This window comes from Tarenaya hassleriana, unplaced genomic scaffold, assembly GCF_000463585.1.
Source record: "Tarenaya hassleriana unplaced genomic scaffold, ASM46358v1 Cleome2, whole genome shotgun sequence".
Lineage (NCBI taxonomy): Eukaryota > Viridiplantae > Streptophyta > Magnoliopsida > Brassicales > Cleomaceae > Tarenaya > Tarenaya hassleriana.
Genome location: NW_010965372.1, coordinates 3,495,813 through 3,517,387, shown reverse-complemented (window position 1 = coordinate 3,517,387; position 21,575 = coordinate 3,495,813). Strand labels below are relative to the sequence as shown.

At 38.6% G+C, this 21,575-nt stretch overlaps 7 protein-coding genes across 10 annotated transcripts in view; 4 read left to right on the top strand and 3 right to left on the bottom strand.

The window, feature by feature from the left end:
- Nucleotides 1-2,449: 2,449 nt before the first annotated feature.
- Nucleotides 2,450-4,055, top strand: LOC104812033 (thioredoxin Y1, chloroplastic). The gene is made up of 4 exons (XM_010538966.2): nt 2,450-2,804; nt 3,197-3,285; nt 3,504-3,681; nt 3,783-4,055. The coding sequence occupies exons 1-4, from the start codon at nt 2,613-2,615 to the stop codon at nt 3,846-3,848; spliced, it is 525 nt and encodes a 174-aa protein (XP_010537268.1). The 5' UTR covers nt 2,450-2,612; the 3' UTR covers nt 3,849-4,055.
- Nucleotides 3,783-4,682, bottom strand: LOC104812034 (egg cell-secreted protein 1.1). Its single transcript, XM_019202366.1, has one exon. It carries the CDS (start codon nt 4,595-4,597, stop codon nt 4,136-4,138), a length of 462 nt encoding a protein of 153 aa, XP_019057911.1. The 5' UTR covers nt 4,598-4,682; the 3' UTR covers nt 3,783-4,135.
- Nucleotides 4,604-5,175, bottom strand: LOC109116006 (egg cell-secreted protein 1.1-like). The gene is made up of 2 exons (XM_019202352.1): nt 4,720-5,175; nt 4,604-4,646 (listed from the first exon to the last, which is right to left on the bottom strand). The coding sequence occupies exons 1-2, from the start codon at nt 5,025-5,027 to the stop codon at nt 4,604-4,606; spliced, it is 351 nt and encodes a 116-aa protein (XP_019057897.1). The 5' UTR covers nt 5,028-5,175.
- A 123-nt stretch (nt 5,176-5,298) lies between these two features.
- Nucleotides 5,299-10,432, bottom strand: LOC104812032. Of its 3 annotated transcripts, none has more exons than XM_010538963.2 (8): nt 10,135-10,432; nt 7,394-9,830; nt 7,233-7,292; nt 6,836-7,063; nt 6,611-6,670; nt 6,291-6,527; nt 6,078-6,152; nt 5,299-5,719 (listed from the first exon to the last, which is right to left on the bottom strand). In XM_010538963.2, the coding sequence occupies exons 1-8, from the start codon at nt 10,246-10,248 to the stop codon at nt 5,649-5,651; spliced, it is 3,282 nt and encodes a 1,093-aa protein (XP_010537265.1). In that variant the 5' UTR covers nt 10,249-10,432; the 3' UTR covers nt 5,299-5,648. The 3 variants fall into 3 exon arrangements, with proteins under 3 accessions (XP_010537265.1, XP_010537266.1, XP_010537267.1); XM_010538964.2 differs by having other exon boundaries at nt 6,354-6,527; XM_010538965.2 differs by having other exon boundaries at nt 6,369-6,527.
- A 197-nt stretch (nt 10,433-10,629) lies between these two features.
- On the top strand, nt 10,630-12,775 carry LOC104812031. Its single transcript, XM_019202351.1, has 6 exons — nt 10,630-10,736; nt 10,830-10,923; nt 11,172-11,354; nt 11,433-11,526; nt 11,674-11,883; nt 12,243-12,775. The coding sequence occupies exons 3-6, from the start codon at nt 11,280-11,282 to the stop codon at nt 12,773-12,775; spliced, it is 912 nt and encodes a 303-aa protein (XP_019057896.1). The 5' UTR covers nt 10,630-10,736; nt 10,830-10,923; nt 11,172-11,279.
- A 942-nt stretch (nt 12,776-13,717) lies between these two features.
- Nucleotides 13,718-17,789, top strand: LOC104812030 (histone-lysine N-methyltransferase ASHH1). Its single transcript, XM_010538962.1, has 11 exons — nt 13,718-13,842; nt 14,075-14,170; nt 14,374-14,438; nt 14,567-14,723; nt 15,052-15,138; nt 15,290-15,374; nt 15,454-15,547; nt 15,646-15,844; nt 16,114-16,148; nt 16,248-16,749; nt 17,379-17,789. The coding sequence occupies exons 2-11, from the start codon at nt 14,150-14,152 to the stop codon at nt 17,670-17,672; spliced, it is 1,539 nt and encodes a 512-aa protein (XP_010537264.1). The 5' UTR covers nt 13,718-13,842; nt 14,075-14,149; the 3' UTR covers nt 17,673-17,789.
- Nucleotides 17,790-18,601: 812 nt separating this feature from the next.
- Nucleotides 18,602-21,575, top strand: part of LOC104812029 (chaperone protein dnaJ 10) — a 4,173-nt gene continuing 1,199 nt past the window's right edge. Inside the window, exons 1-7 of one of the 2 annotated variants that reach the window (XM_010538958.1) lie at nt 18,602-18,909; nt 19,292-19,351; nt 19,944-20,026; nt 20,185-20,344; nt 20,846-20,975; nt 21,104-21,262; nt 21,413-21,569. In XM_010538958.1, the coding sequence (XP_010537260.1) occupies nt 18,823-18,909; nt 19,292-19,351; nt 19,944-20,026; nt 20,185-20,344; nt 20,846-20,975; nt 21,104-21,262; nt 21,413-21,569 (836 nt within the window). In that variant the 5' untranslated portion in view covers nt 18,602-18,822. The remainder of the gene's footprint in view (nt 18,910-19,291; nt 19,352-19,943; nt 20,027-20,184; nt 20,345-20,845; nt 20,976-21,103; nt 21,263-21,412; nt 21,570-21,575) is intronic. The other variant, XM_010538960.1, reaches the window with a different exon arrangement.

Sequence of the window (21,575 nt, the reverse complement as noted above, 5' to 3'; positions counted from 1 at the left end):
CTAATCAATCAATAGAAACCAATCTCACGATATTGGGTAAAAGAATAGGGGGATTATATAAATTTTCAATTTGTTATCATTTGATATGTGAGTAGAAACGTAAAAGGAGCCAAACATAAAAAAGTAAAATGCTTTTTTCAAAAGTAAAAACAAAAATAATTACAAAAACTAATAAAGTATGATTTTATGTAATGTGATCATGATGGAGATTATTATTCTTAAATCATTAGCCCTACTTTCCATTTGAATTTAATATTATCTTAACCTTTTCTATATATATTTAACCGATTGAAAATTCTGAAAGTTCCATTTGTTTTTCTTCTATTATTTGGACACACCTTTATGAGCGTGGAGAGATAATTATAAAATAATCTAATTATATTGAAATATGCACTACATATAGAATTTTTCAAAGTGTTATGAAATAATTATATAATAGATTTTTAAAACCAAATCATTGTCAAGACTATTATGCTAATGCCAACTTAGATGACAACACTATACATAGAATAACGTTCACAATCAAAACAATTGTTACATCAATATTAAGTATTTATTATTTTTATATCGCACATTAATATATAATTTAACATTTTCACGCTAAACAAACCATCAAATTTAACCCATAATTGTATGATTCTTATTTAAATATAAATTAATCGCAAATAGTAAGAACCGTCAAAATTTATACAATGAGATGTAGTTATCCAAAGAAATTATTTTAACCAAAAAGATCAAATTTTAATCCGTAAATTACAAAATATAAGGTTTTTACGAAATTAAAATAAAATATAATTCAAACCATAAATATATCATGTCAATGATCTGAATTAATACAATCAATAGCGTTAAGATGATTTGTAAATATTTAAAACAATTATTTTATTTTTTAAAAAACAATTAGATAACAAATTAAACCAAACCAAACCAAACCCACATCCAAACAATACTAAAAACCAAAAAAGAACAAAACAAAAGCAATTAGATGAAGGAAAAGGGACAACAAATTTGTCTTTACATGATTTTAGTTTTAGATTTTGTTGCTATTTTGTGTTTGGTAGTGAATAATAAATTAGATATTTTTTATATAAAAAAAAAGATATTGTGTTTTGCAGCCTTCGAGAATATTATGAGTAAATTCGAAATTAAACAATTTGCACGAGCGAATATCACACAGCCTTATTTCCACGTTTTGTAGCTCTCAATGTTTAAAAGCCCAAAACGACAATTTGCTACAATACGAAACGCAGGCTTTGGCCAAACCCCGATAAATCTTGTGGGATTTTTTTTTTGTTAACCCTTGTGGGAAAATTTTTATTTGAAGCAACGGTTAAATAAAAAAAAATAATATATGATATGACCTATTTGAATATGTTGGATTCGTTCGTCTAATAAGTTATTCGAAGCAATTTCCGGATATTATTTAATATTTGGAAATATTCATGTTCACCACCTTACGTATAAATGTCTCGCATGCATGCAAAAATATGATCGAACGAAGGTATAAATCTTATTAGGGGTAGTTTATTATGATTTTGGTCCGGATTTTATCCGGGTTTGGTTATTTCGGTTTTAAAAAAACTATAACTATTCGGTTTAGTTCAATTATATTTGGTTCAAATCCGATCCAACTATGAAAAAAATATTTATATTTTTTAAAAAAATACGGTTATTTTTTAATCGTTTGATTTGATTTTGAATTCAATTTTTTTAAAAATAAAAAAACATAGCCATTCGGTTTTTTTATCGAATTTATTTCGATTACAGTTATATATTTCTTAGTTCGATCAATTCATTTATTAAGTTATTGACCAAATAAGGATCTTATTCACAATCTAAAAGCATTAATATAGAATTAAAGCTCCAATTTTCATAGTCGGTCGAATATGATGGATATGTATAAACTATTTCCAAATGATATATACGATGGAAAAATAAATAAAATATATAGTTTTCTTAGAATCATTTGACATATCTCCTCCATGAGTCATCGTAATAATAATTGGTAAAAATCATCCTAAATTGCTAGATTAAAAAAATTAGGCAATTCAAAATTCGTTAAACATATCACATATAGTTTTGATACCATATATTTTTTTAAGTTTTCCATTCACATCCGTTTACACATTCAAATGTGCAAAATTATACAATTCACATTTAACAAAAAAATGCCAAAATTATAAAAAAAAAATGGATTATGATAAATACAATTTTCTAAATACAAAAAGTAGTTATGTATTTACGTATTTCATATTAAGATATCCTTATTATTTAGATCTTTTAATAAGATCTTACGCAACTGAATATTGACCGTTAAGATTGATCACTCACTCGTCATCGCAGCTCAAACACGCAAGTGCATTCACTTTATCGTGCTCTCCACCGCACTCGATCATCCCACCTTCCTCTGGTTTTTTCGTCTGTCACTTTTTTGTTTACTCGCCTGGAATCCCTCGCTTTCCTTCAGATTCTAGCCTACCAAACAAGAATTTTCTCCTCCCAATCAGATTCTCAGTCGTTGTCCAACGTACGGTGGATCTTCTCCTCTGTGGAGATCGGTGTCGTACTATCGTCATCGTTCGCCAAATCGGGAGAGCGTTCTTGTTTCGTCGATGGCGATTTCTCCATCGGCTTCTGCCATTTCATTGCTGAATTCGCAGGAACCGTGTAGGATTACTGCGTTCGATTCGAAGGACTCGCGTTCTTTCTTGCTCGCGGGTTCTCCCCTTCAAGTTCTTCGGATCCGAACTGGGGACTTGCGGATCTCCTACTCTTCGTCAAGGCCTCGAAGTACTCCTCTCGCCGTAAATATCCTTCGTCAACCTCTTCCTTACGCCATCGCATCCATGGTTTTAACTTTTGTGTTCGAGTAGTTCTATATGTCGACGCTGGACTTCTGTTTGATCTCGTTGAGTATCATTGTTTTCCGAAGCATTACTTCGTCGGGGATTTCGGGGAATTGTCATCTTCATGTTGTGCAAAGTGTTGCTTGAAATTTTCCCGTGATAGCGAAGTAGAGTGCCAATGGTATTATTACCACAGTTGAGAATCTTACTCTGGTGGAAAATTTTTAAGTGATTGCTTGTTGGATCCTCTAGGAATTAGGATGGGTTTAAGGTTACTCTTCTCTATCTCCTTATTGATTTATAGCTTGAGCTAATTGATGAATCAACGATGGTGGAGTTTCATTGTTCAGATCAAAGCGAAGAAGCAGACATATGACTCATTTGAGGATTTGCTGGTGAAATCGGAAAAGCCAATTCTGGTCGACTTCTATGCTACCTGGTGAGCCAATCGGAAAACCAATGATTTTTTGTAAATCCAGCAGGTTCATGTTGATCATGAATGGGAACATGATTAGTGGAGTTGGGAAACTAGTAAATTCATGTTTTTGATGTGTATAGTGTCGTCCGATTTGCATATCTATTGATTGGACAAGTTTCAGATGAACAAATCGAAGTTTAGATCCAGAAATCGAGTGAACCAGAATGGTTTTGTGGCAGGTGTGGACCCTGCCTGTTCATGGTTCCGATACTCAATGAAGTGAGCACAATTCTCGGAGACAAGATCCAGGTTGTGAAGATCGATACTGAAAAATACCCCAGTATTGCTAACAAATACAGGATAGAGGCACTTCCTACATTTATCCTATTCAAAGACGGGACACCGTGTGATCGCTTTGTATGTGTACCGTCCTTGTCTTCCAAATATCATAATTACCCGTTATTTGGTCTTCTTAATCTCACGGAACAAACTTTTCTTGTTCCTTTTGATAATGTCAGGAGGGTGCATTGACTGCCAGACAACTCATCCAACGAATTGAGAATTCATTGGAAGTGAAGCAGTAGCTGGATGGAACTATCAACCAAAGTTCATATGAAAGCAATTCTTATAATCAAACGGTATGTGTTCTGTGTTGGATCAGAAAGTTTTTCCAAACTGTTGTTGAAGTTGATTACCAAGGAAAGTATAGGACAGATATATATATGTGCCTTGGTTATATCTGAGTTCAAAGAACCTTTTATTCATAAGGAAAAACGTAGAGGGTTTATGTCTCTGCATCCCTCCCTCCTAGTTACAGTAGACTGAAGTTCTTATAATTATAAGACCGTACATATCATGCATAATTTCCCTTTCAAGGGTTAGAAGATCTAACATTCGTAGGCTTGAAAATCGTGGATGGGAGTGTTGGTGGTGATGGAGGGGAATGATCATTGCTCCCATCATCATCATCGTGGTCATTCTCATCGCAGTAACCTTGAAGCATGTCGCCTTCTTGGGCAGTAAACCCTAGAACCCCCATCATATTCGGCCAGCATTTCTGCCCGACAGTCCTTATAGCGCGGCAGCACCCAGGGCCGATGTAGGTCTCTCCGTTGAGGAAGAACATGATAAGCTCGCCAGTGCAATGCTGAAGCTCAATCAACGAGTCCCAACAGTATCCCGTCTCTTCGTCCAGCTTGAGCCTGTGCACGAGGCTTTCGGCAGTGGTAGAGGGCGAGTCCTCGCGTTTCGCCACTGGCCGGGCGGTCGCCGTGGAAGCCATGATGAGCATGAAGGTGATGAGGGTGATGGAAAGGTAAGGTTTTGGTGCCATTTTCTTTTAGTAGGAGAGGTAAAAGATAGAATGATTGATGGATTGCTGTCTGTTGTGATTGTTGAGATATCGAGTGAATAGGTTTGGGGGGGGGGGGATTTATATCCATATATAGATTAAACCCTAGAACCCCCATCATATTCGGCCAGCATTTCTGCCCGACAGTCCTTATAGCGCGGCAGCACCCAGGGCCGATGTAGGTCTCTCCGTTGAGGAAGAACATGATAAGCTCGCCAGTGCAATGCTGAAGCTCAATCAACGAGTCCCAACAGTATCCCGTCTCTTCGTCCAGCTTGAGCCTGTGCACGAGGCTTTCGGCAGTGGTAGAGGGCGAGTCCTCGCGTTTCGCCACTGGCCGGGCGGTCGCCGTGGAAGCCATGATGAGCATGAAGGTGATGAGGGTGATGGAAAGGTAAGGTTTTGGTGCCATTTTCTTTTAGTAGGAGAGGTAAAAGATAGAATGATTGATGGATTGCTGTCTGTTGTGATTGTTGAGATATCGAGTGAATAGGTTTGGGGGGGGGGGTATTTATATCCATATATAGATGGGTGAAGTTAGTGACTGTTACATGTGGGTAGAAAAGTGAAAGGGCTATTTTTAAAGGAATTTACGTGGGGGATACTTGATGAGTCGCTTATAGGGCTTAGTGGGGTATTGAATTTAGATAGGCAACATTAAATTAAATATAGCTTTATTTAAATTAAATATTTGAAAACCCATTGGAAATAAATACCTTCTGCTATTGTTGGGCCCTAAATGGGCCCTAGCCCGTCTGAGTCTGCATGTGGAGACTCGGAGGGCATCGTCGGTCATCTACTTTTGTTTTAGTTGAAATGAAAGGAGCATGAGATATGCCAATCAGACAAAATAGAGAAGAGAGAATCTTTTTTGTCTCTTCGACGCTGCCGTCGGAGCTGTCGGGTTTCACTTGTGTACCATGAATCAAGCTCTGTTCCCTCCTGTTTACTCCTCCCTTGGTTAAACAACTGAGCTGAACCTCCCTTTCAGACAGTGTGTTTGTGCCATCCATGTTGTTGTTCTGATCTTCTATTAATTCGACTGAACTGGATCTGACTGGCGTTTCTCTGTCACTCTGCGTTGGAGTGGCTTCTCGCCTGGAACTGTATTAAGAATATAATACACGATTTTCACATATTCCCAAACCGAATCATTGGTAACCGTAGAACCAAGTCCAAATGGTTACGATTTTTTTTTAAAATAAAAAAAATGAATCAATAAAAACTGAATATAAAATAAAAAAATTCAAAAATTCCTTCAGAAAATAATATTTTTATCAACAAAAATCGGATTCAATGAAAAAATAAAATCTAATATAAAAACCGAATGGTATAATTTTTCTGCATCCGAATAAATCGAATCTGAACCAAAAATCGAAATGACCGCTTTGGTGGATAACAAGGCTCATATCATTATGGAAGTTACTGTTTGAAAATGCTCATGTTGTCCACGAAATCTAACCTTGTTCATCAATGATAATGCCATTTTGAACCGCGAGCTCAGCTTGAGAGATGCTTTTGCTGGTGTTAAAGGAATCTGCAATCTCAGAGTCAATCGACGTTAAAATTTGCTGCAAATGTTTTAAAGTATTTTACAAGAGAGAGAGAGAGAGAGAGAGAGAGAGAGAGAGAGAGAGAGAGATGGAGCTTGCAACTATGTAAAAAATGAGATTACCATGTGACTCTGACTGCAAAGCAGTTGCTTCTCCTTCAAGAGATTTCTCTATCTCATTCTCACCTCCACTTAACGTACTTGTACTTACAGAACGTTCTTCGGAATCCAACCCCGAATCCGACATGACTTTCGTTTCATAATCTTTGTACTTCTCCTCACTTTGGTCTAAGGTTTCCGCTGGTGACTCCTCTTCTTCAGTGGTTGATGTTTCTATGAATTCACCTGCGCTCTTATTTTCTGCACATTGGTTGGATATGGATTAATGTTTATTTTTTGGTTGAGTCTGCTTGCCATAACTAAGAATGTGGTACCGAAATTACCCGATTCATCACCAGTTATCAGATCCGGACTGTGGATAGAAGAAGAAGGTCCAGATTTTTCTGCAATTTAAACATTAAGAAAGAGTTGTGAACATTTTGATCTTCAACTGATAAAATGGCATAATAAATTGAAGAAAAAATAATGTTGGCGCAGTTTCTGTCATATATATTTAGAATATGTTAAAAGAATCCCGATTTCCTTTTCTTTTTAAAGAAAAGACTTACCCAAATCTTGGTGGTGGTTAGTCGAGGGATGAATCATGGTCATGGAACTGTCTTCACCAATTTCAACGTGGCCGGAAAAGTCACCATCCAAAAAATTATTTTCTACCGATCCTTTCTCTGTAACTGCAATGGTTTCTGAAGTTTTAGGATCCATAACCAAGCACTCATGTTCTGGCAGCTTGTCTTCTTCAATGTTTCTTTCAATGAGTTCTTCTGCTCCTTTATTGTCTGTAGAAAGATAAAAAATGGTTGGAACATTTTTACTGATAAAATGACACTATAATCTCAGGGAAAAAACCCCATTGTTTCAATTGCTGTCGTATGATTTCTAAGACTAAAATCAGATACTTCACACGCAACAAAATGGACGCTTACAAGAATCTTCGGAAGTACTTACCTATTTCACCAACTTCGATTTGAACTGACAAATTATTTTCCCGTGATCCTTTCTTGACATCTGTAAAGTGTTAGTTAATCATAAATATGCAAAAGTCTAAAGAGACAGAGCAATGAAACCAAACGAACAAGTAGCCATTGAGAGAGAGGTGGAAAATATACCTTGTGCTGCTTCTGTGATTTCTTTAGCTGCACCACTACTTGCATTAAGGTCAAATTCCAGAGCAGAAACTAAATTTTCCATATTGGTTATAGTATCCCGTTTGGTCAGGCACATTGAAGCACTATCCTTAGGAAGGACATGTGCACTATCCACAACTACCTGAGCTTTTAGTTCGATCTCTTCCAATTGTACTGAAGTTGTCTGAGTCTGTCCACCAGTTTCGTCATGTAGATTCACAACAGTTTTGCTGTTAGCTGTGCCTTTTTTCACTTCCGACTTTACACCAGAATCGTTATCATTTTCCCCAACAAATAAGTCTTTGTCAGGAAACCGAAGCAACAATGAAGTCGTCTCAGTGTGGTCGATCTTTTCGTCCTGAATACGACGGCCTTGTACAGAACTCAATTGCTGAGAATCCATTCCCTCTGAAGCACAATCTGACTTTTTTGAGTGAGGGTCCGAAATATTTTCGGTACCCATAACAGGTTTTGTAGGTTCAGTTGCAGAGAGGGAGGGCGAGACATCAATCAGTTCTTGTGGCTTCTCCATTGTGCATTCTTGGTCAGCTATCTTTCTCTTCTTGGAGGATCTTCTAGCAGTCAGTTTAGTACAACTAATTTCTGTACCATTACCAATTGAAGCAGCATCTGGCCCCACGTCACCATACACAGCAGAAAGTTCTTCCAGTGTCACACTGCTCTGACTTGATACAACTTCTGCATTCACCTTAGACGTTCCTGATATATCCCGCTTCATCTTCCTAGGAGCTTTTGCATGTGGTTTGGGTAGAGATTCAAGCTCTTCATCTGTTTTCTTTACAGCCATACTCTCTTCAACCTCTATTCGTGCTTTCTTGGAATTATGTCTAGAAGAAATACTAGTGGGTCTCATGGGCACTTGGTCCTCATTATTAGTCTGTGGATGTTTCATCTCATCTACAGAACCTTCAGCTCCTTTACCATATGTAGCTGCAAATCTTATTGATCTCCTTAAATTATTCTCTGCTTCAAGACCAACCTGAGTACACTTTCTGGTTCTTTTACTCTCTGCTTGACTCTTATCTTCAATTTGTTGTCCAACCACATTTATTCCAAGGTCTCCAATCTGTTCATCCTCACTAGCAGCGAGCTTTTTTAATCGCCTTACAACTTTTCCTAATTGAGGACTATCATCAGTAAATCTCCCGTGTTGTTCCGCAGTAATTTGATTCTGATCCTTCACAAGCATGTTACTGTTATTGAAATTGGCTCCAACCTGCACATCATTATTATCCACCGCTAAACTTTTTGATCGACGTAAGAGCTTTCTGTCTTGAAAAGGGTGAACAGAGTAATCTTTAGGTGGTTGTTCTCTCTTTTCGGTTTGACCATCCGTATGGGCATTACTCACATGAATTTTCCGAGCTCCTTGTGAACCATCATTGGGTCCCAGTCGCTTTGATCGTCTAGGAGCCTTTTCTACTTCCACATCACCCTGTTTGCTACTTTTCCCATCCACCTGAATCAGCTCATTGTTGTTGGATTCTGGAACTGCACTCAGCGCATTAACATTGTCTCCGAGTCGTCTGGATCTCCTAGGAACATTTTCAACTTCAGAACCATCCAGAATATTTTTTCTTGGTTGTATTGCAGTTCTCAGAACCTCGTTATCCACCAATAACTCCTTCACATTGTTCTTGACAGAGTATTCACCTTCTGCTTTGTTGCTAGCTGCAAATCGTTTTGACCGTCTAGTCTTTCCTTCTCCTTTACTATCCTTAGCCGAGAAGAGGGTTTCAACCTCTTTTGTCTCACCTTCCATAATTGGTTCTTTAACATCAGCAGAAATCCGTGTGGACGGCCTCCGAGTTTTTTCTAACTTGGAATCATCCCGAGGATTGACCTCCATTTGCAGTTCCTTGACTTTGATTCCAAGAGACAACCGGATTGCATGATCTTTACCTGCTAACTGGGAAGACCTTACATGCGGTTGTTCAGTCACTCGACCCTGACCATCTGTGTATAACTTATCAATAACAAGTTCAGCCTCGTCTTGCCCACTAGGACTGCAAGCAATACGTTTCAATCGCCTTACAATCTTATGCCCTTGTGTCGCATCACAACTCGACCTGCTACACGCTTTTTCAGCCTGTAGGCCCTGTACAGGCTCTGATGCATCATCCCCTGACACCCCATTGGCTGCATTCTGCTTGGATCGCCTCACACCTTTTTCAGCATCTTGAACATCTTGGGCGTAACTTTCACCTCGAAGCCTGTCACTCCTCCGTGGATGTTTCTTGACAGATCGAGTAAATTCAAATACTTCATTCTCAGACCTGAATTTTACTTTCTTAGTTGCTTTCTTTACAACCAGATTCTCATCAATGCAACAATCCTTGTGGAGAGAATCCTCAGACGATAATTCTTTCCCCAGAACATCGTTTTCATTTTCCTTTTCCTAGCACATGAAAAAGATAATATAATAAGCAAACCAAATCTTACTATTGTTTCCGGACAATAAAATGAAGCAACACCCTCAAATAAAGAACAAAGCAGCAAGAGATTCCCACAAATTCCCTAGAAGGCATTACAAACCAGAATTCTACAAAAATTGCACGAATATATGTCCTCATATATTTAGATTGGGTCTCATTGAATCTGTCCAGAAACTGAACGCTAGCTATTCCTCCCTATTTGCAACTTTCGTACCACGGAAAACGTAGAGATCCATAAAAAATGACAAGTATGTATCAGACGATTACCTTAAAAGCGGAAGTAAGCTTGTCGGCCATCTCATTGTTCTTCAAATTCGCAGGAATTCCGTGTTTCCTGCACAGATTTTGCAGTTTCTTTCTCTTTATTCCGTAGAAATCCATCTCCGAACGACACGAAACGGTGAAATTCTGCTTCCACCATAAATCAAAACTGCGAATCAGCAAAAGATTCCGTAGATTCGAGCAAGAATGGCGAATCGAACAGAGATCTGGAGGCAAAATACATCATAGAACGAAACTTCTCTCGTAAAGTTTATCTGAATTTTGAAGGGGCAAAAGGTTTCAAATTTGAAAATTCCAGTTTTCCGCTCTTACACAAAATGGGAAACTATGAAACCTAAAAAGCACGCGCCTTCCTTATTACTCGCTCTTGTGTCCGTAAGATTTAAAGATGAGAGACGCCTAAACCACGCGCTCTGTGAGTGTGCCACGTCGATCGAAACGGCGTCGTCTTCTGGGTTCTTCAAGTCTCCTCCATCCATCCAGTCCCGGAAAAAATCCTAGGGTTTTGCGATTTTGGGGTTTTTATGCTTTTTCACAAGAATCACGAGTCTGAAGTTATCATCTTCTAGGTCTCTCTTTGATCCGAGGTAATGTATGAGCATATGTTTGCCTAAGATTATCGATTCTTTCCGATCTGAATTAACAAACTTTCGCATCTCTTGTCGATTTTGATGGCGCAGCGAGGTTCTGGAGAATCGCATCGAAGCAGAAAGCTCTTAAGTCAAATTTAACTCGCATCTGCAGAACTGATAAATTCAGTCTCCTTGTGATCTGGTGAGTTATGTTATCACTAGTGTTGGGTATTGGATGAAATTTCAATGTCGTCCGTCGATGAAGAATAACCGGATTGGAATCGAGTTTTTGCATCACTTATCATCTTATGCTATTAGCTTGGAATCGAGTTCTGTGGTTAGATGATTCATAAATATGAGTTTCAGGATTTGGAATTGTAGCGGTTTCGTGGATTGAATGCAAATTACAAGGGATGTTTTCCTTTTGTTGTGGAAAATGGTTATTAGCAGGCAGAGAAGAAAACGGGCGTTGTTTGATCAACCGTCCTTCATGCAACAGACGTTTTCTGAGAAGTGTATAGATTAAAAAGGTTGGAGGTTGAGTTAAAACAGAGGGAAATGGGGAAATCAAAGAAAGAGGACCTGAATCAGATCTTGATTGGTCATCTCAACACCATCCATGACACTCTTCAGGTTTTTTTTTGTGGAGCTCTATTTGGTTTTGAGATGAATTAGATGCATATTTAGGAGATATGTATGGTGGATTTGCAGCTGTTCGATCGTACACCACCCCCGACACAGGACAAAGTCACCTGGAAAGATGTCCTTCAGTTATCTGACCATCTTTCTAAACAAGCTACAATCGGTAGGTATTTCCTGTTCTTGTTAATTAGTTACCGACAAATGTGACGAGCTTCCACGTTGTAGCATTCTCGGGAAAACATGTCTTCTGTTTTCTGTCTGATTATTCGGTGTCTCTTCTCAAGTCTCATGTTTGTCTCTTACTCTCCAGTCGGAATGCTATGGAGCGGGGAACCTCCAAAAGCTGCAGCAGTTAAGGAGGCCATGGAGTCATACTTCAATGCCCTACAGGGCTTTCTGCTGCATTGCCATGGAAGCACAGTGGGAGCTGGGCCTACGCTTTCTTCAAACATACACTCGTCTGTGAAGCAAATTGTTGATACCAGCTTCAGATTGCTGCAGGGTTCTGTCTCACTATACGGTAAGAGGGTTTTCCCTTCGCCTTTCATCCTTGATATTCATTTCAACCTTGAAATCTTACCCTATTTTACCTTTGCTCTTACTTTCGTGAGACATGTTTGTTTCGTCCGTTCTTTGACTAGCTTGTTGCTAAGGGTATTAATATGCATGGCATTGAGTTTCTTTAGTTGATAAGAACAGAACTTCTAACTTTGCCCCCACTCCATCAGTTCTTTGACTGGAAGTTAAATTTAAAATGCACCGTGGTGGTTGTCTATACCTGATAGGAAAAGAACTGGATTTGCCTGATAATGTTTTGATGATCGCCTTCATATGATCGCCTTCATGTTTTGATGATCGTCTTCGTTGTATTGGAAACAGATGGATCGTATGAAAAAGACAGGAAGCCTTCTGTTCCACAGCTGGCAGGTGCAGTGTGGGAAGCATGTGCCGCTCTCAAGAAGGCTCCCTCAACAAACATCATGGCCATTGGCCGTGCAATGACACAGGTTGCTGCTTCCGTGAAGGATGTTCTTCGGGAGATGAATGAACTGAAGCCAGCCCGTGATGATGATGATGATGATGATGTGTCTCCAGATGCCAATAACCCAGATGATGATGATGATATTATTGATGATGGAGATATAGGTGATGGGTTATCTCCAGAAGAAATGAAAGTAGCGAAAGTAACAGCTGATGTCGTGTCTGAAACCCTCGTGACGATCAAAGAACTCATCCGCACAATCATGGGAATGATCAAACTAGAACATCCAAAGGACAACAGCCAATTCGTGGATTCGCTCGAGAAGATACTGAAGCTATGCCAAGGAATAGGAGTAGAGATCGACGAGCTTGGAGCATGTGTTTACCCTCCACAGGAGACGAACTCGATGAAAGGGAATGCCATATTATGAGTAAATTCGAAATTAAACAATTTGCACGAGCGAATATCACACAGCCTTATTTCCACGTTTTGTAGCTCTCAATGTTTAAAAGCCCAAAACGACAATTTGCTACAATACGAAACGCAGGCTTTGGCCAAACCCCGATAAATCTTGTGGGATTTTTTTTTTGTTAACCCTTGTGGGAAAATTTTTATTTGAAGCAACGGTTAAATAAAAAAAAATAATATATGATATGACCTATTTGAATATGTTGGATTCGTTCGTCTAATAAGTTATTCGAAGCAATTTCCGGATATTATTTAATATTTGGAAATATTCATGTTCACCACCTTACGTATAAATGTCTCGCATGCATGCAAAAATATGATCGAACGAAGGTATAAATCTTATTAGGGGTAGTTTATTATGATTTTGGTCCGGATTTTATCCGGGTTTGGTTATTTCGGTTTTAAAAAAACTATAACTATTCGGTTTAGTTCAATTATATTTGGTTCAAATCCGATCCACCTTCAGAGGGATTTTCCGGAGCTTGCCGACGGTTAAGGAGTTTGATTAAACGCATGGAAGATGAGCTTGAGAAAGGAAGTGATGATGAAGTAGTTGTCGGAATGCAGAATGTTACTCTTACAGGTTAAAAAGGTTGTTTTGTTCAGTGTTTTTTTTTTTTTTTTTGACAAAAACACTCATGTGTATGTGTTCTTGAGTTGTATTGGTCTTAAGAGGGACAAGAGTTTTGTGGAGAACTAAATTCTACTGGAGTCTGGATACAGATTTTCTAAAAGTGAAAGAATTGAAATTGAATGGCACCCCTAATCTTTTGGGTTATTTCAAATGCATGTAGAATCTTTTGGGTCAAATGTATAAATTGTATATAAATATAGGGGTCATGACACAAAAATAAAAATCTGTACGAAAAAGATAAAAAAAAATACCGCTTTTTTTTTTAATCAATACGCAGGAAGTCTACGCCGGAGACAGGTTGATTGAAACGGCGTCGTCTTTTGAGTTCTCCGTCGTCCTTGATCTTGTGAAGAGGAGAAGCGAGTTGCCGGAGATTCGCCGCCTGCCGGAAATAGGTACTTACCGGAATGCTTCCATGTCGGAAGAATCTTCATGTTTTCGCTTGTCCTTCGAGCTCCTGGTTCTGAAGAATCCTAGGGTTTTCCGAATTCGGGTTTCATCCCTTTTCACGAATCTTAAGTTATCACCTTCTTGGTTCTTCTGGGTCGGACGAATCCTAGGATTCGTTAACTTTTTCAATCTAGATTATGAAACGTTATGCATTTCTTGTTGATTTTGATGGCGCAGGAAAATTCTAGAGAAATTCGTATCGAAACGGAGAGCTCCGAACTGGGATCAACTTCCATTTGAAGAACTGATAAAATGCAGTATACCTGTGATCCTGTGAGTTAGTCTTTTGATATAACGTTATCATTGATGTTGGCTATACATGAAAGTGAAGATTTGTCTTTGTTTGATGAAGAAAAAACCTAAAGGGAATAATTGCCCTTGTTAAAGCAATAAGCTTTTTCGCTCGTCAGCTATATGAATTGGTTCTCATGAGTTTGTAGCTTTATGTATGTATCACTCCTATGTTTGTGTTGAAGGATCAAGAAGGCGACGACCTGCCACAATACGAACACATCTACCAAAACGACTTCTTGTATCGGAAGTAAGAAACCATTCCCGGGTCTTTTGTTTGTACCATCCAAATTTGATGGTGGGGTAGTTCCCATTGATATACACATTTCGAGTTTGATTATGGTATAGCATAATTAGTGTGTGTATTTCTGTTTTTAGGCACAAGAAACAGAAGGAAGAAGATATTGCTATCTGTGAATGCAAGTTTGATTTCGGTGACCCCGACAGTGCATGTGGCGAGAGATGCTTGAATGTGTTGACAAGCACGGAATGCACACCTGGATACTGCCCATGTGGCGTTTATTGCAAGAATCAGGTAGATAATGGTTCTTTGCTTGGATGGATGGTTCTTAGTTTAATTTTGTTCAAGGCTTCAAGCCTTTAGTTCACAAATATATTGTATATCGGGTTACTACCGTTCAAGAGTTGAGGTTTCCTATCATCTGAATCTGTCTGAAGAGATAAGCCTCATGTCTGGTTTGTAGAAGAAAATGATGATTTATTTCTTAAATGTTATCTCATGAAGCTTGGGTGGTGTTTATAGAGTTTTCTGCTTTAAGTTAAATGAGATAAAAATGTATTACCCCCTCCCCCCTCTCTTCAATGTTCATTACTCAGTGCTTCATATGTAATGGTGGTAACAGAAATTCCAAAAATGTGAATACGCCAAAACGAAGTTGGTCAAGACCGAAGGCCGTGGGTGGGGTCTAGTGGCAGTTGAAGATATAAAGGTGAGGTATTTCATGCTTAATTGCTGTTTCTTATCATTGATAGTCCAATGAAATTGTCCATCCACAGTGAATATATCTTGCACTTGTATGAAAATTACTCGACGATGATCTAGAATTGGATTTGAATTACACATATGCTGTCCCAATTCAGGCAGGACAGTTCATTATAGAGTATTCTGGTGAAGTGATATCTTGGAAGGAAGCAAAACGTAGGGCTCAAGCTTACGAGGGTCAAGGCGAGTTATAAACTTGACACAGATGATGTTTGTTCTGTATTTTTCCGGATTTCTTATAAAATTTCATGTACATGGGCAGGTCTGAAAGATGCATACATAATATCTCTCAATGCCTCCGAGGCTATTGATGCTACTAAGAAGGGGAGCCTTGCTAGGTTTATTAATCATTCGTGGTAAGAACCTGTGCAAAGGATCAATAACCGGAAAAACTTATTTGCTTTTACTTGAACTCGGCATTGAAGAGAACGTCCTTGCTTCTTAACCCATGCAGTAGACCAAACTGTGAAACGAGGAAGTGGACTGTTCTGGGAGAGATTAGGGTCGGGATTTTCGCGAGGGAGAGCATCTCCCGGGGAACAGAATTGGCATATGATTACAACTTCGAGTGGTATGGCGGTGCAAAAGTCCGTTGTCTCTGCGGTGCAATCAGTTGTTCTGGATTTCTTGGAGCCAAGTCTCGTGGCTTTCAGGTAAGACATTTTTAATATTATTCGTCAGTAGATATGAAATCGTATTGGGCAGTCAAGAACCTGCGGGATTTACCCGGTATTTCATGACGATATATCATATTATTTGTGTGTTTTATGGTTACCGACCACAGAATATTTACTCATAGTTAGGTATTGTGCTTGTTTGGAAAAGTTGAAACCAAACTTTCTCTACAGACTTGGTTAGGTATTGTTCTTACGCTCGGAATAGCTGTTATGATATCTTCTTCTGTCACTTGGGTTTATTGCAGGAGGATACATACGTATGGGAAGATGGCGATGATCGGTAACTTTCTTTCACTTATTTATAGAGTTTGGTTTCATGGTGTCAATATCGTGGATGAACTGTTAGATGCTAATCTTGTTTCTTTTTGTTTCTTCAAAGGTATTCCGTAGATAAGATTCCGGTCTACGATTCCGCAGAAGACGAGCCGACATCTAAGCTTTCTAAGGTCATTGGCCACTCGGATTACGAATCCTACCCGAATGTAGAGAAGGAAACCTCTGTAGTGAATGCTACTGTGAAACCCGAGAACCATTTGGAGTCGTCTACAGCTGTTGCGGTGAATCCTTCAGATTCAACTCCTATGGAAGACGTTGTCGTCATGGAAACAGCGAAAGACGAACCCACTGAAGAGATGAAACTGCTCTCGCAGAATGCCCGGCAAGCTTTCTCGAAGAAGAACGGGATGATGATATCTCGGATCAAGAGTAACAGTATATGCCGGAATTATCAAATCAAATCAAGGCCGATTCAGAAGAAGAAAGATAAGAAGCAGTTCACGGGAGGGAAGACGAAAACCGTCGCTCAGAAGCAGGTGGACGTGAAGCGAGTGGCTCAGCTCCTAGAAAGCGAAGAAGCTCGAGACGAAATCCTCAAACATGAGGTATGAGTTGTGTTTTTTTTTTTCTTCTTTACGTTCGTCTTGGTCTATGCATGGATAGGAAACCAGACTAGGGAAAAATTTAAGGTTCGGGAACCGATCAGAAGTTTCCATCTTTGCATGTTCCGAAAAGGTTATGTCAAATACATTTCGGACATCATCACATACGATTTCTGCTAAAAGCAAAAACAGTTATTTCAGTTTTCCGGTCTGAAAACGCGATACCAATTTATAGAGATGGGCATAAATATCCAAAATTCGGGTACCGGTGTACACCGACAAATGATATTTATACCCCTGTCAATTTTTAGTATTTACCGTTTTGTCTTTTGTCTTTGGGTTCAAGTTTAGATATCTAATTTTTTCGGATGCTCCAACCCATTATTATAGTATCAGATATCTTTTTTTTGTTACAGTTATATTTTTTTTTAGTAAAATTTTCGAGTTCAAGCACCCGAGATCTTCGAGGACTCATATGGGTATCACAATCCTTCGGATACGGGTTCGAGTACCGTTGAATTTTTCGGATACCCGACGCGTGCCCATCCCTCAGCAGCATCAAAGTTAACCATAAGATTTCCTTTTGGTCTTTACATGATCAGAAAACTGACGGGGAGTTGTTGTTGTTGCAGGCTGCGAAGGAGGAAGCAGTGGCGAGGCTTTCTGCCTTGTACGACGAAATCAGACCCGCCATCGAGGAGCACGAGGGAGACAGGCAGGATTGCGTGGCGACAAGCGTGGCGGAGAAGTGGATAGAAGCAAGCTGTCTGAAGCTGAAGGCTGAGTTCGATCTCTACTCTTGCCTCATCAAAACCCTCTCTTTCTCTCCCCCTTTAAAGCCACCACCTGACAACAGCAACAAGGAGGAGGAGGAGGAGGAGGGAGGAACAAAGGATGATCAGGAGATGAAGCTATTGGAAGCTTGATTCCTGGTAATACTAACGATGTAATAACATGGATTTTTTCAAGTGGTTGTCTCTTCATCAAATTGAGGTTTGACGTTAATTTATTACTCTATATTCAATTATTGTTTTGTTTTTGTTTCTTGGGGTGCTGACTACTAATAGAAAATTTGTTTATGATAAATGTGATTTCTAAAACACACAACACAACTAAAATATGATTTAAAAAGGATAGAAAAATTGAATTGAAAACTACAGTTTGGTGCCCAAAAATACGTATATATATGTAATTAAAAAAATTCATATAAAAGTAAATTTGATGAATGAAAATTTTCTTAGAATGTTTTCAGTGAAAAATAATTTTGTGAATAAACTGATAGAAAATATATAAAATAAAACATAAAATTTTCATTATAGATTATATCATAAAGAATCTCGATGTTTGGCAGATTTAAATTTAATGTTAACAAAACATTAATGTTAAAAAAGAATTAAATTTGTGGTGGAAGTAGAAGAATCTCATTGGATTAAAACACAATTCATGCCATTTTGGCCAATTCCCAAAAAGTGGCAAAAAATATAATGTCTTTCAAAGAAATTTAAACCAAAAATGTCCACGAGAGTTGAAATCGACATGAATCATTATTATTTATTTACTTTAAAAGCATACTATTGAGACCTTACTTATCTAAAAAAACTAAAATTTTAATCATAAATTTTAGAAAATTATGGGTTTTGTGTTGTTTTACAAAAAAAAAAATATATTTAATTATGACACGATATATATTGTGTACTTAATCTCGAAGATAAGGATTTGTTACGAATTAATATTAATTAAAGGAAAAGGAAAAATCCAAGGAGATGCTGACGAAAAAACGCGTGGAATAAAACATTTAATTGTCATTCCAATTCAAATAAATGTTATTACGTTTTTTCCATTTTTTTTATTTTCTTCAGGCAAAAAATAAAAGACTTTCTAATTTGAAAAAAAAAAAGAGGAGAGCAGAAGAAAAAGAAGCAGCGATTGTGGTGAAGCCTCCGGTAGGCGCGTGGACTGTCATACTACAAGAGAGATTCTCCGGTGAGCTTTGTCTCGTTGTTGTCGTTCTCCGGTGGTCGGAGGATCGGACGGAGCGGCGGCGAGTTTCGAGCGAGATTGGCTGGAGGAAGAAAAATGGTGAAGGAGACTGAGTACTACGACGTGCTTGGCGTCAGCCCCAATGCTACAGAGGCCGAGATCAAGAAAGCTTATTACATCAAGGTTGTAATTTGTTTTTTGTTTTGTGTTTTCGAGAATCGAATCTATGATTCTAGGGTTCTGCTTTCGGGTTGGTTTTGTTGGCACTAGATCGGTTAACGGACCTGGGTTCATGCTGTTTGGATTCGGTGATTTTGTCCGATTTTCGAATTCGGATGTTTTTAGTTGTCGGGACCATTCGAGTACTCATGAGCTGTGATTAATCTCCGGAGTTTGTGCAATTTCCCTTTGCTCAGAACTCGCATGATTTCACGATGGTTTAGTCTGATGATAAAAGGAAAGTCCATAGCTAGGTTAAGTTCTGCAATTGAGTAGCACAGATGAGAACATTGATTGATTCGCCATTTTCATAGTCTTGATTGTCGGCTTGTATTGTTGTCTGCAGGCGCGCCAAGTACATCCAGACAAAAACCCTAATGATCCTCAGGCGGCACATAATTTCCAGGCAAGTTCAGATTTTTAGCTTACGAAAAGATCAAAAGAGTTCTAACCGTGTTGTTGGATTTCTACTTGGGCAAATTTTCTTCTTGTTTAGTGTATGTCATTCATTAGAGTATATATCGTTTTTCGTATCTTCAGAGAGATTCAAAGTCCTTAGTACCTTTTTGGTCTATGGTATTGTGAGTTATAGCATAGTGATTGTAGTCTACAAGTGCTAATATGCTTTACCAATGTTTCTTTGTTCCTATTACCTTCATAATTTCATCTCCTTCCTTATTGGGTGAGCACATTTACAGTGTTGATGAAAAGTCACATTGTAGGATAAACTCATGGTTTAGTAATTCAAGAAGGATTGCCGATGTACATGTTTTTCCTTCAAACCTGCATTAGTGGCTATTACCGTGCGTGCATTAAAAAGCATTGCAAGAGTAAATTGCATTAAGTCTGGAGAAGTTCAGGCTTTCAGGAGATCAACGCACTGTACGAATATCCTTGATTGCCACATCGTTTTGTCTTTTTTTTTTTCTTAACCTACTTATTTATTATGATGGTCTCCCCTTCTGGATGAATTTTTTGAAAAGTAAATTATGATATAGGATTTAGGAGAGGCCTACCAAGTGCTAAGTGATCCAGCACAACGTCAAGCTTATGATGCACATGGGAAATCGGGGATCTCGACGTTAGTTTCTTTCTTTTATTCTCTTCTAAGATGAAGTTCAAAGGTGTACAGGCTGTTTGCACCATTTCGAGTTTATTTACATGGGTCTTTGTCAAGTTGCTGCAGAAATTTCACTGTTTTTCTCCCTTAGAGCTTACTTCTTATTTTCATTCTTGCAGTGATGCTATCATTGATCCTGCGGCAATATTTGCGATGCTTTTCGGTAGTGAACTTTTTGAAGAATACATAGGGCAGCTTGCAATGGCATCAATGGCTTCACTTGACATCTTCACTGAAGGGGAGCAGCTCGATACCAGAAAGCTGCAAGAAAAAATGAGGGTAAGCTTTGTATTTCTTATTGTCTCCTGATCAAACGAAGCTTTTATGTTTTCTTTTCATTTGGATCTCACATCTTGAACCGGTAGTTAGCTCATGCCTGAGGCCTTTCTTTTTCCCCAGCCACATGAATGAATATGGTGAATATCAATGTGGTTGGTTAGGTTCTTATTCTGGTTCATTGGGTTACGAATCTCGCAGCCATTATCTAAAATTTGGATTGAAATGAGCACTAACAGACCAAAGCCGATCCTTGCATTGGATAGTGTCAGTCCTAGGACCAGCTTGCCTTGTGTAGTAACCATCAAACAGGAGAAAAACATAACTGGGTTTCATTAACTCTTATCACATTCAATTGAGTAAACTCCTATTGCAACATCAGCTGTTTGGCTTTATAAGAATTAAGAAGGGATATTAGACATGCCTCTACATGTAAACTGCATGTAAGGTTCATTTCTGTTTGGTGCAAACCTTCCTAAGCATGTGGATTGCTTTTGGCTTCAGGCTGTCCAGAAGGAAAGAGAAGAGAAACTTGCTCAGATTCTTAAGGATCGCCTTAACCAATATGTACAAGGAAACAAAGACGAGTTTGTTAGTCATGCTGAAGCTGAAGTATCCAGGCTTTCAAACGCAGGTAATAATATGTTCCTGTAGAGATTTTTTTTTCTTCCTTTTTCCCATAGTTTATGCTTTCTCCTCTGTTGACCACTGCTTCGATTGTGCCGAAGTAGTCTCACATATTTCCTGATCTATATTCTACAGCATATGGTGTGGATATGTTGAACACAATTGGGTATATATACGTACGAACAGCAGCAATAGAGCTTGGGAAGAAAGCTTATCTTCTCATGGTACCATTCCTTGCTGAATGGTTCAGGAAGAAAGGTCACTTCATCAAATCCCAAGTAACAGCAGCAACTGGTTGGTATTCGCTTTGTGGAAATCATGTTTAGTTTACCTCCTTAAGGAACATTTAGATCAACTGCGGAAGCAAAGATACCTAAGTAAAAGCTTTCTCTCTCTTGGGAGAAATGGAAAATATGGTTAGTAATTTATTCTCTGTCATCCTAGGTGCATACGCTTTGTTCCAGCTGCAGGAGGAAATGAAAAGGCAGCTCAGTGCTCAAGGAAATTATACAGAAGAGGAACTTGAGGAATACCTGCAATCCCATAAGAAAGTGATGATTGATTCCTTGTGGAAGCTCAATGTTGCTGATATTGAAGCGACTCTTTC